At 51.9% G+C, this 13,381-nt stretch overlaps 1 protein-coding gene across 1 annotated transcript in view; it reads right to left on the bottom strand.

Annotated features, from left to right (window-relative positions):
* PNLDC1 (PARN like ribonuclease domain containing exonuclease 1) overlaps positions 1 to 13,381 on the bottom strand; it is a 34,882-nt gene that overhangs the window by 11,704 nt on the left and 9,797 nt on the right. The window contains exons 6-10 of the mRNA XM_032956193.2: positions 10,717 to 10,805; positions 6,810 to 6,913; positions 3,827 to 3,903; positions 2,452 to 2,589; positions 1,101 to 1,170 (exon numbers count right to left, since the gene is read on the bottom strand). Of these exons, the coding sequence (XP_032812084.2) occupies positions 1,101 to 1,170; positions 2,452 to 2,589; positions 3,827 to 3,903; positions 6,810 to 6,913; positions 10,717 to 10,805 (478 nt within the window). The remainder of the gene's footprint in view (positions 1 to 1,100; positions 1,171 to 2,451; positions 2,590 to 3,826; positions 3,904 to 6,809; positions 6,914 to 10,716; positions 10,806 to 13,381) is intronic.

Genomic DNA, 13,381 nt, shown 5'->3' on the forward strand with positions numbered 1-13,381 from the left:
CACAGGGCTCCAACACAGGATCTCAGGGAATCTGACATGGCCATCGTGAACTTCCCTCCCCCCGAGACTCCCACACACAGGGCTCCAACACAGGAGCTCAGGGTCTCTGACATGGCCATCGTGAACCTCGCCCACGAGACTCCCACACACAGGGCTCCAACCCAGGATCTCAGGGTCTCTGACACGGCCATCGTGAACCTCCACCCCCCCGAGACTCCCACACACAGGGCTTCAACACAGGAGCTCAGGGTCTCTGACACGGCCATCGTGAACCTCCACCCCCCCGAGACTCCCACACACAGGGCTCCAACCCAGGATCTCAGGGTCTCTGACACGGCCTTCGTGAACCTCCACCCCCCTGAGACTCCCACACACAGGGCTCCAACCCAGGAGCTCAGGGTCTCTGACACGGCCATCGTGAACCCCCTGTGAGAGACCACAGCCAGACACAGGACTTGAACCCAGGACCCCAGTGCATCTGACATGACCATTATGAACCCCTGGGATATTCTTAGGCTCTATCGGTAAAGTCACGTAAAGAAAAATAACAAAAAACGACGACGTTTCGATCGCAACACAAGCGTTCGTCATCAGGAAAAGGGGGTTATCTTCTAAAGGCAAATTGTTTATAAAGGTTTGAAATGGGCGTAGCCCAAATGTCAGCAGCATGGGTGGGGTAGCTTATGTTAATGTAGGTGGTGGGCGGCGACGGTGGTGGGCTTTCCACCAATTAAAGGGCTGCCAGGTAAAAATTATGCTAGTCTCTCACATTAACATGCTAGTCTCTCCCATTAACATGCCAGTCTCTCACATTAACATGCTAGTCTCTCCCATTAACATGCTAGTCTCTCACATTAACATGCTAATATCTCGCATTAACATGCTAGTCTCTCGCATTAACATGCTAGTCTCTCACATTAACATGCTAATCTCTCGCATTTACATGCTAGTCTCTCACATTAACGTGCTAGTCTCTCACATTAACGTGCTAGTATCTCACATTAACATGCTAGTATCTCACATTAACATGCTAGTCTCTCACATTGACATGCCAGTCTCAGGGATCGAACCAAGGCTTGCAAAGCAGTGGGGTTGGATACCTGGCAATGGGGCAATGAAGCTCTGGAAGACGTGAAGGAGATCCAGGTACATGCTGTGACCGACCAGAGGCTGCATACACACACACACACAGACAAATGTCCCCCATGCAGCCTTAACAGACTGTAGGGGCAAGTGCTGTTCGCGGGCACCTATGAAGGTCGATACGGCACACGAGGGGGTGGGTGGCCAACACCACGCCCGGCCGCCTTTGTCTCCCCAGTGGCGATGTTTACACACCGCACCAGGTACTAATTTGAGGCTGAGTCGACCTAGGGGAGGCCCAGGACCGGTTCAAATAATCGCCACTGGTGTTGCCCGTGAGCGGGAATCGAACTTGGGTCTTCCGGTTTGTAGCGCAGCGTAGCGCTAACCGCTACACTATCACTCCACACACACACACACACGCAAATACACACACATACACGCACACACGCAAATACACACACATACAGACAAAGGTGTGTGTCCCCCCATGTAGCGCACATAGGGCAGTCGGGGCAAGTGCTAGGGTTGGTGGATCACACAGACGTCATGAAGCTGCCTTCCCCCGTGGGCGTCGAGGACCCGCCATACCCCGGCTCGCCAGGAGAAGAGGGCACAAATGAGTGGACTAATCGCCATCTGTGTGTCCGTCTGCACGGGGATCGAGCGTTGCTCTCTCGCGCAAGGAGTGGGTTTTCTGAGAGCGCTCCGGTTTCCTCCCAACGTGCATAATCAACGCGACTCATCATTAACTGGCTGCAAAGGATCTTGCAACTAAGAAACAAAGTCGCAGCAAGGAAACCTCCTGAAGAAAAAGAGTCGTATTACTCACACTCAGTGTGGCTCTCTGGATAAATAATGACTTTTATTATTAACTATTCATTATGATTCCTAGGCATGTGGGCAAGTAACACCAGTGAAGGCACACCACTCTCGCCCGGCCACCTTTGTCTCCCTTGTGCCACTAATGTTCTAAACACCTTTCCTGCACTTTGCACTCCAATCGCTTTGTTGTATTGTTTGCCGATGTAATTTTCTGATCCACCCCTACCGGACGTCCGTGAAAAATAGCTTCGTAAGCGCATCGCGTTTCTCCAGGGAAAATAAAGATTCCGATTCTGACCGACACGCCACACCCAGTGCTCATTTAAAGCTGAGCGGACCAAGTGGTGATGCCCAGCACCTGGTTCAGATATTCGCCGTCAGCCATGTTGGCCGTGAGCGGGAATCAAACTGGCTCTGTGGGAACCAGACCTAGGATCTCAATGGTTCTGGCTCATTGTCTGTAACACGGCCATCAAGAACCCCTCAGAGAGAGACAGAGACCCAGAGCCAGGGTGCCCATCCCCCCCCAGCCCCTCTCCAAACCTTCTGTGCCTCCACCAGGTAGCGAATCACAGAGGTGACTCCCAGCATGCTTCGCATCAGGCCGAGGGGGCAAAGGTCACCGGGCGTGGAGGCTTCCTGCTGCTCGCGGCCCGATGGAGTGACCCTCATGAGCAGCAGCTGAGAGGGAAGCAGGGAGGGAGGTTTGAGTGCGTGTCACATTATGGCAATGATTCTGCTCATTCATCCAGCAGACCCTCACCGAGTCTCAAGACTCCATGTTCAGCAGAGTCCTGCCAGGTTTTGTTTGCACTGGGGGGGGGGGGGTGGTGATGCTGTTGATGCGTGTGATAACAAACGAGTAGTTTTTTTTAATTTGCGCAGTCACTATTCAAATTTGTACAAAGTTGGATGTAGAACTTATTCCGCAACCGCGCGAATCGGAGGTGCTGGGTCAACGGCAACAAACTAATACTAAAATGTGTTAAAAAAACATTTAGTTTTTGTGACGCCGGTCAACGATGGAATTACTCCTAGCGAAGTGGGCGGCGGCACGGGGTGGGAGCACGATCATCGTGGTGGTTCAATGCGCACGCCACTGCAGCATTAAGCAGAGCGGCCCGCCAGAGCCTGCTTAAAGCCACCCGACACGGTGCCGGCGTGCAGGCACATAATGGGGCGCGCGATGGTGGCTATGAGATGTTAACTCCCTCGCCTGGTGTGCAGGAGGTCGTGGGTTCGATCCCGACCCTGACCCCTGCTGTATATTTGGTGTTGGCGTCTCTCTCTCCCATGATCATCACGGTGGCTAGGAGATGTTAACTACCTCGCCTGGTACACAGGAGGTCGTGGGTTATCACCTGACCCTGACGCCTGCTGCTGCTGTATATGTGGAGTTTGCGTGTCTCTCTCTCATCATCATCACAGTGGCTATGAGATGTTAACTATCTCGCCTGGTACACAGGAGGTCGTGGGTTCGATCCCGACCCTGACGCCTGCTGCTGCTGTATATTTGGAGTATGCGGTGTCTCTCTCTCTCTCCCCGTGGTCGCACAGATTGTTCTCCGGGTCCTGCGGTTTTTCACCTCCACATTTAGACTTAGCACGTGTTATAGACTATTTGGGCTGCTATAAATGTCCACGTGATGACAAGCCACTTGGTTGCGCTATCATTTTTGATGGCCAGGTCCCTTCTGAAAAAAAAGAGCTACGTAGCTCAGTGGGGGCCCTGACCCGGTAAAGTACAAAATAGTTTTTACTTTGATGGCCGTGTCCCCTCTGGCTCTATCAGAGTCATGGGGGGAGACGTTGGTGGGGGGGGAGGGGAGGTTCAGGGGAGGAGGGGCCAGTGGGGGAGAGGTCAGTGGGGGGTGGGGTCAGGTCGAGGAGTCAGTTGGGGGGGGGGGTCAGGGGTCACCTGGCCATCTTTCTCCGAGGTCCAGATGGAGGGGAACGTGGAACGGAGAACCCAGTGCAGGAGGCGAGTTGAGGGGCCTGCAACGTCACCGTCAACATCACCAACATCGTTGTCAACATCGTCACCGTCATAAACATCATCGACAACATTACCGCCATCAATATCGCCATCAACATCACCATCAACGTCACCGTCAACATCACCAACATCGTTGTCAACATCGTCACCGTCATAAACATCATCGCCAACATTACCACCATCAATATCGGCATCAACATCGCCATCAACATTAATATAGCCGTTAACATTAATATCGCAATCAACATTAGAATCAACATTATCACCCGCATGTATCATAGCGCTACAGAAGTTAAGAGTGAGAACACAGTTGTTAGAACCCAGTGAGAAAAAATTAGTGGTCGAGTTAGCTCTGGGTGTTAGTGAGGTGGGTGTTAGTGAGGTCGGTGTTAGTGAGGTGGGTGTTAGTGAGGTGGGTGTTAGTGGGGTGGGCGTTAGTGGGGTGGGTGTTAGTGAGGTGGGTGTTAGTGAGGTGGGTGTTAGTGAGGTGAGTGTTAGTGAGGTGGGTGTTAGTGGGGTGGGCGTTAGTGGGGTGGGTGTTAGTGAGGTGGGTGTTAGTGAGGTGGGTGTTAGTGAGGTGGGCGTTAGTGCGGTGGGTGTTAGTGGGGTGCACGTTAGTGGGGTGGGTGTTAGTGAGGTGGGTGTTAGTCAGGTGGGTGTTAGTGAGGTGGATGTTAGTGGGGTGGGTGTTAGTGGGGTGGGCGTTAGTGGGGTGGGCGTTAGTGGGGTGGGTGTTAGTGAGGTGGGTGTTAGTGAGGTGGGTGTTAGTGAGGTGGGTGTTAGTGGGGTGGGTGTTAGTGAGGTGGGTGTTAGTGGGGTGCACGTTAGTGGGGTGGGTGTTAGTGAGGTGGGTGTTAGTGAGGTGGGTGTCAGTGAGGTGGGTGTTAGTGGGGTGGGTGTTAGTGAGGTGGGTGTTAGTGAGGTGGGTGTTCATGAGGTGGGTGTTAGTGGGGTGGGTGTTAGTGAGGTGAGTGTTAGTGGGGTGGGTGTTAGCGAGGTGGGTGTTAGCGAGGTGGGTGTTAGTGAGGTGGGTGTTAGTGAGGTGGGTGTTAGTGGGGTGGGTGTTAGTGAGGTGGGTGTTAGTGAGGTGGGTGTTAGTGGGGTGGGTGTTAGTGGGGTGGGTGTTAGTGGGGTGGGTGTTAGTGAGGTGGGTGTTAGTGGGGTGGGTGTTAGTGAGGTGGGTGTTAGTGAGGTGGGTGTTAGTGGGGTGGGTGTTAGTGGGGTGGGTGTTAGTGAGGTGGGTGTTAGTGAGGTGGGTGTTAGTGAGGTGGGTGTTAGTGGGGTGGGTGTTAGTGGGGTGGGTGTTAGTGAGGTGGGTGTTAGTGAGGTGGGTGTTAGTGGGGTGGGTGTTAGTGAGGTGGGTGTTAGTGGGGTGGGTGTTAGTGGGGTGGGTGTTAGTGGGGTGGGTGTTAGTGGGGTGGGTGTTAGTGGGGTGGGCGTTAGTGGGGTGGGCGTTAGTGAGGTGGGTGTTAGTGGGGTGGGTGTTAGTGAGGTGGGTGTTAGTGGGGTGGGCGTTAGTGAGGTGGGTGTTAGTGGGGTGGGTGTTAGTGGGGTGGGTGTTAGTGGGGTGGGTGTTAGTGGGGTGGGTGTTAGTGAGGCGGGTGTTAGTGAGGTAGGTGTTAGTGAGGTGGGTGTTAGTGGGGTGGGTGTTAGTGGGGTGGGTGTTAATGGGGTGGGTGTTAGTGGGGTGGGTGTTAGTGGGGTGGGTGTTAGTGAGGTGGGTGTTAGTGGGGTGGGCGTTAGTGGGGTGGGTGTTAGTGAGGTGGGTGTTAGTGAGGTGAGTGTTAGTGAGGTGGGTGTTAGTGGGGTGGGCGTTAGTGGGGTGGGTGTTAGTGAGGTGGGTGTTAGTGAGGTGGGTGTTAGTGAGGTGGGTGTTAGTGAGGTGGGCGTTAGTGCGGTGGGTGTTAGTGGGGTGCACGTTAGTGGGGTGGGTGTTAGTGAGGTGGGTGTTAGTCAGGTGGGTGTTAGTGAGGTGGGTGTTAGTGGGGTGGGTGTTAGTGGGGTGGGCGTTAGTGGGGTGGGTGTTAGTGGGGTGGGTGTTAGTGAGGTGGGTGTTAGTGGGGTGGGTGTTAGTGGGGTGGGTGTTAGTGGGGTGGGTGTTAGTGAGGTGGGTGTTAGTGAGGTAGGTGTTAGTGAGGTGGGTGTTAGTGGGGTGGGTGTTAGTGGGGTGGGTGTTAGTGGGGTGGGTGTTAGTGGGGTGGGTGTTAGTGGGGTGGGTGTTAGTGAGGTGGGTGTTAGTGAGGTAGGTTTTAGTGAGGTGGGTGTTAGTGGGGTGGGTGTTAGTGGGGTGGGTGTTAGTGGGGTGGGTGTTAGTGGGGTGGGTGTTAGTGGGGTGGGTGTTAGTGAGGTGGGTGTTAGATGGGGTGGGTGTTAGTGGGGTGGGTGTTAGTGGGGTGGGTGTTAGTGAGGTGGGTGTTAGTGGGGTGGGTGTTAGTAGGGTGGGTGTTAGTGGGGTGGGTGTTAGTAGGGTGGGTGTTAGTGGGGTGGGTGTTAGTGGGGTGGGTGTTAGTAGGGTGGGTGTTAGTGGGGTGGGTGTAAGTGGGGTGGGTGTTAGTGAGGTGGGTGTTAGATGGGGTGGGTGTTAGTAGGGTGGGTGTTAGTGGGGTGGGTGTTAGTGGGGTGGGTGTTAGTAGGGTGGGTGTTAGTGGGGTGGGTGTTAGTGGGGTGGGTGTTAGTGAGGTGGGTGTTAGATGGGGTGGGTGTTAGTGGGGTGGGTGTTAGTAGGGTGGGTGTTAGTGAGGTAGGTGTTAGTGGGGTGGGTGTTAGTAGGGTGGGTGTTAGTGGGGTGGGTGTTAGTGGGGTGGGTGTTAGTGAGGTGGGTGTTAGATGGGGTGGGTGTTAGTGGGGTGGGTGTTAGTGAGGTAGGTGTTAGTGAGGTGGGTGTTAGTGGGGTGGGTGTTAGTACCGGGTGGCAGGACCCCGGTCTCAGTGAGCACAGTGGAGTCTCCGGGTTTGGCTTCTGACAGCCACGAGGTGACGGCATTCCACACCTCCTCGCCCCACTCCAGCCTGCGTCACAACATGATCGTGATCACTATCTACATCATCACTATCATGATCATCATCACCAACGTCGCATCATCAATATTAATATCCATTGTGAAGATGGTGGTGCTGGTGAAGATAATGTTGATGACGGTGCTGATGGTGGGGCTGGTGATGTTGATGACGGTGCTGATGGTAGGGCTGGTGATGATGATGTTGATGACGGTGCTGACGGTGGTGCTGGTGATGATGTTGATGACGGTGATGATGGTGGGGCTGGTGATGATGATGTTGATGACGGTGCTGATGGTGGTGCTGGTGATGATGATGTTGATGACGGTGCTGATGGTGGTGCTGGTGATGATGATGTTGATGACGGTGCTGATGGTGATGCTGGTGATGGTGATGCTGGTGATGATGATGTTGATGACGGTGCTGATGGTGGGGCTGGTGATGATGATGTTGATGACGGTGCTGATGGTGGTGCTGGTGATGATGATGTTGATGACGGTGCTGATGGTGGTCCTGGTGATGATGGCGGTGCTGATGGTGGTGCTGGTGATGATGATGTTGATGACGGTGCTGATGGTGGGGCTGGTGTTTATACTGATGGCATTGCCGGTGAGAGTGATGATGGCGATGAGAGTGGCAGTGGTGATGCTGCCTCCATGCTCACGAGAGTAGCACTGTCGCAATGATGACGATGGTTATGTTGGTGATGGTGTTGATAGCGGTGGTAATGGTGGTGGGGAGTGGCAGTGTAGCGGTTGGCGTGCTGCGCTACGAACCTGGTGACCCAAGTTCGATTCCCAACACCCGTGACAATTATCTGAACAGGTCCTGGGCCTCCCCTAGGTCGGCTCAGCCTCAAATGAGTACCCGGTGCGATGTGTAAACATCGTCACTGGGGAGACAAAGGCGGCCGGGCGTGGTGTTGGCCACCCACCCCCTCGCGTACCGTGCCGGCCGTCATAGATGCTACTCGCTAACAGCACTTGCCCCTACAGGGGGGTCGCGAGAGAAGCGCTGTAATAATGATGATGGTGGTGGTGATGACAGTGGCGATGATGGTGATAATGGTGTTGATGGTGATGATCATGATGTTGATGATTGTGAAGGTGGTGATCATGATGGTGATGATAGTGATGATGGTGATGATAGTGATGATGGTGGTGATGGTGTTGATGGTGATGTTGATGATGTTGATGATGGTGTTGGTGTTGATGGTGTTGATGGTGATGATGGTGTTGATGGGTGTTGATGGTGATGATGTTGATATTATTCATATTCTTGGTTCTTTCGGTAAAGTCACGTTGAAGGGAAACAATAAAATAATAAAATATATATAACAATAAACTTCTCACGACGTTTTGACTGCAACACAAGCAGTCATCACCAGGTGTGAAAACCAACGGTAAGAACATCCTTCTGTGATGGATGGTGGTGGGAATCCGGTTTCAGATAAGCATCTGTATGGGTAGCTTTCCTGTAGACAGTGGCTCATTGAAAGCTACCCATACGGATGCTTATCTGAAACCGGATTCCCACCGCCATCCATCACAGAAGAATTCTCTCATCAAGACTCTGCACCATAGAGCCCAATGCATATCCGACCAGGAACACATAGGCAGTGAACTCAAGCACGTACGCCAAGCTCTTAAGGCTAATGGTTACTCCGACTATACAATCCGCAAAGCTATCACTCAAACCATGAAGAAGGACCCTCTTGAGGAGCCTTTCAAAACCTTCACTTTACCCTACATTGCGGGGATCACAAAAATATCTCCAAAATCTTGAATAAACACAAGATCCAGGTCCGTTTCAACACATTACATAAAATCCGTGATCTGGTTCCGTCTGTAAAAGATGTGATTCCGGACATACAGTACCCTGGTGTCTACAAACTAAGTTGCCTCTGTGGTAGTAATTACATTGGAGAAACCAAACAACATGTCTCGGACCGCATTCGTGAACACAAAGCAGACCTTAAACACGGTAGGACCAACACCTCGGCCGTGGCAGATCACTGTTATAATTCAGTAGGCTCACATGACATTGACTTCTCCAAGACAGAGGTTCTTTGTAAGCCATCTGGCTACCATGAGAGATTCGTTCATGAGGCTATCCACATTTACAAGCACAGAGACAATTTCAACCGAGAAGATGGATTCTGGCTTAGCAATCATTGGAAGGATTTGATAAACCATTTCAGGTCTTAATTGATTGTTCACGCTTACGGTGGCTTTCAGACAGCATACATTAATTTTTCGTCTCCCCCCTCCTCTTTTCCGAACATAGATGACTAAATTTTGATTTAAAGCTTTCGTAACTGCAGTAATTCATATTCTTAGTTTTTTCGGTAAAGTCACGTTGAAGAGAAACAACAAAATAACAAAATATATATAAAACAATAAAAAATTATCACGACGTTTCGACCATAACTCAAACGGTCGTCTTCAGGTGTGTTGGTTCGCATGTGTTGGTTCGCATAATTTATGCGAACCAACACACCTGAAGACGACCGTTTGAGTTATGGTCGAAACGTCGTGAGAATTTTTTATTGTTTTATATATATTTTGTTATTTTGTTGTTTCTCTTCAACGTGACTTTACCGAAAAAACTAAGAATATAGATGGACTAGTCCTTCTAAACCAGGGGTCACCAAACTACGGCCCGCGGGCCGAATCCGGCCCGCGACGTCAGTCCATCAGGCCCGCCGACGGTACTTGAATTTGGTTGATAAAACGTATGGAACACGAGACGTTGTGATACAATTTAAATATTATGTTTAGAATACTGGGAGATCTTCACGCGTGCGGAGACCTCCTTACTGCTATGTGCCTTAAATTTACTATTTTAAATTATTGTATCTAGATGTTCGTGTTTATTGTAATGTTTGCTTATTTCGCGCCATCCCAAGTCCTTCCCCGGCTCGTGGTAGCTCCGCCTACGCTCTGACGTTACCATGGTTTCCATGGCAACATCATGGCAACACGTTGCCATGGTTTCCGTGGCAACACACACAAACACGCATCTTTCCCGCCCCCAAGTATTGAACGGGATAATTATGCGGCCCGCAATCGTCATTCTATCAGTTATCCAGCCCGCTGTGAAAAAAGTTTGGTGACCCCTGATCTAAACAAACTGTCAAATCGCTATCCGTGGCGCTAACGGTTAAAAATAAATAAATGCGAACCACCACTTCTTTCAAATGTTCTTGCCGTTGGTTTTTACACCTGATGATGACTGTTTGTGTTACAGTCGAAACGTCGTGAGAATTTTATTGTTATATATATTTTATTATTTTATTGTTTCCCTTCAACGTGACTTTACCGAAAGAACCAAGAATATGAATTACTGCAGTCACGAAAGCTTTAAATCAAGATGTTGGTAATGTTGATGATGTTGATGGTGTTGATGATGATGGTGATGATGATGGTGTTGGTGGTGTTGATGGTGATGATGTTGATGATGGTGTTGATGGTGTTGATGATGCTGTTGATGGGTGTTGATGGGTGTTGATGGTGATGATGGTGTTGATAGGTGTTGATGCTGATGATGGTGTTGATGATGATGTTGATGATGGTGTTGGTGATGATTGTTGATGGTGATGATGGTGATGATGGTGTTGATGGTGATGATGGTGTTGATGATGGTGTTGATGATGGTGTTGATGGTGATGATGATGATGGTGATGATGATGGTGTTGATGGTGTTGATGATGGTGATGATGATGATGGTGTTGATGGTGATGATGGTGGTGATGGTGATGATGGTGTTGATGTTGATGGTGTTGATGGTGATGATAGTGGGGTGTCCACACCCACGAGAGTAGTGCTGTGGGGTTGGACTCCACTTCCCGAGCCAGAGACTTCTCCTGCTCCCAGTTGAGATACGGGACTCCCTTCCTCACCACCTGCTCACCACACGTGCTCACCACTCATTTTCACCACACACGCTCACCACACACGCTCACCACACATGCTCATCACTCATTCTCACCACACACTCTCACCACACACGCTCACCACTCATTCTCACCACACACGCTCACCACTCATTCTCATCACACACGCTCACCACTCATTTTCACCACTAACGCTCACCACACACTCTCATCACACAAGCTCACCACTCATTTTCACCACACACGCTCATCACACACACTCACCACACATGCTCACCACACATGTTCACCACACACACTCACCACACACGCTCACCACTCATTCTCACCACTAACGCTCACCACACACGCTCATCACTCGCTCACCATATATATGTAGAGTGAGTGAGTGGTGGTTGTGGCTGGTGTAGAGTGGTGGTGGTTGTGGCTGGTGTAGAGTGGTGGTGGTTGTGGTTGGTGTAGAGTGGTGGTGGTTGTGGCTGGTGTAAAGTGAGTGGTGGTTGTGGCTGGTGCAGAGTGAGTGGTGGTTGTGGCGGGTGTAGAGTGAGTGGTGGTTGTGGCTGGTGTAGAGTGAGTGGTGGTTGTGGCTGGTGTAGAGTGGTGGTGGTTGTGGCTGGTGTAGAGTGGGTGGTGGTTGTGGCTGGTGTAGAGTGAGTGGTGGTTGTGGCTGGTGTAGAGTGGTGGTTGTGTCTGGTGTAGAGTGAGTGGTGGTTGTGGCTGGTGTAGAGTGAGTGGTGGTTGTGGCTGGTGTAGAGTGAGTGGGGGTGGTCGTGGCTGGTGTAGAGTGAGTGGTGGTTGTGGCTGGTGTAGAGTCAGTGGTGGTGGTTGTGGCTGGTGTAGAGTGATTGGTGGTTGTGGCTGGTGTAGAGTGGTGGTGGTTATGGCTAGTGTAGAGTGGTGGTGGTGGCTGGTGTAGAGTGAGTGGTGGTTGTGGCTGGTGTAGAGTGGTGGTGGTTGTGGTTGGTGTAGAGTGAGTGGTGGTGGTGGCTGGTGTAGAGTGGTGGTTGTGTCTGGTGTAGAGTGAGTGGTGGTTGTGGCTGGTGTAGAGTGAGTGGTGGTTGTGGCTGGTGTAGAGTGAGTGGGGGTGCTTGTGGCTGGTGTAGAGTGATTGGTGGTTGTGGCTGGTGTAGAGTGGTGGTGGTTGTGGCTGGTGTAGAGTGGTGGTGGTTGTGGCTGGTGTAGAGTGGTGGTGGTTATGGCTGGTGTAGAGTGAGTGGTGGTTGTGGCTGGTGTAGAGTGAGTGGTGGTTGTGGCTGGTGTAGAGTGGTGGTGGTTGTGGCTGGTGTAGAGTGGTGGTGGTGGCTGGTGTAGAGTGAGTGGTGGTGGTGGCTGGTGTAGAGTGAGTGGTGGTTGTGGCTGGTGTAGAGTGGTGGTGGTGGCTGGTGTAGAGTGGTGGTGGTGGCTGGTGTAGAGTGAGTGGTGGTTGTGGCTGGTGTAGAGTGGTGGTGGTTGTGTAGAGTGAGTGGTGGTTGTGGCTAGTGTAGAGTGAGTGGTGGTTGTGGCTAGTGTAGAGTGAGTGGTGGTTGCGGCTGGTGTAGAGTGAGTGGTGGTTGTGGCTGGTGTAGAGTGAGTGGGGGTGGTCGTGGCTGGTGTAGAGTGAGTGGTGGTTGTGGCTGGTGTAGAGTCAGTGGTGGTGGTTGTGGCTGGTGTAGAGTGATTGGTGGTTGTGGCTGGTGTAGAGTGGTGGTGGTTATGGCTAGTGTAGAGTGGTGGTGGTGGCTGGTGTAGAGTGAGTGGTGGTTGTGGCTGGTGTAGAGTGGTGGTGGTTGTGGTTGGTGTAGAGTGAGTGGTGGTGGTGGCTGGTGTAGAGTGGTGGTTGTGTCTGGTGTAGAGTGAGTGGTGGTTGTGGCTGGTGTAGAGTGAGTGGTGGTTGTGGCTGGTGTAGAGTGAGTGGTGGTTGTGGCTAGTGTAGAGTGGTGGTGGTGGCTGGTGTAGAGTGAGTGGTGGTTGTGGCTGGTGTAGAGTGGTGGTGGTTGTGGTTGGTGTAGAGTGAGTGGTGGTGGTGGCTGGTGTAGAGTGGTGGTTGTGTCTGGTGTAGAGTGAGTGGTGGTTGTGGCTGGTGTAGAGTGAGTGGTGGTTGTGGCTGGTGTAGAGTGAGTGGTGGTTGTGGCTGGTGTAGAGTGAGTGGGGGTGGTCGTGGCTGGTGTAGAGTGAGTGGTGGTTGTGGCTGGTGTAGAGTCAGTGGTGGTGGTTGTGGCTGGTGTAGAGTGATTGGTGGTTGTGGCTGGTGTAGAGTGGTGGTGGTTATGGCTAGTGTAGAGTGGTGGTGGTGGCTGGTGTAGAGTGAGTGGTGGTTGTGGCTGGTGTAGAGTGGTGGTGGTTGTGGTTGGTGTAGAGTGAGTGGTGGTGGTGGCTGGTGTAGAGTGGTGGTTGTGTCTGGTGTAGAGTGAGTGGTGGTTGTGGCTGGTGTAGAGTGAGTGGTGGTTGTGGCTGGTGTAGAGTGAGTGGGGGTGCTTGTGGCTGGTGTAGAGTGAGTGGAGGTGGCTGGTGTAGAGTGATTGGTGGTTGTGGCTGGTGTAGAGTGGTGGTGGTTGTGGCTGGTGTAGAGTGGTGGTGGTGGTTGTGGCTGGTGTAGAGTGGTGGTG

Source organism: Petromyzon marinus, chromosome 17 (genome assembly GCF_048934315.1).
Source record: "Petromyzon marinus isolate PM22_M1 ecotype Great Lakes invasive population chromosome 17, UKy_Petmar_22M1.pri1.0, whole genome shotgun sequence".
Taxonomy (NCBI): Eukaryota; Metazoa; Chordata; class Hyperoartia; order Petromyzontiformes; family Petromyzontidae; genus Petromyzon; species Petromyzon marinus.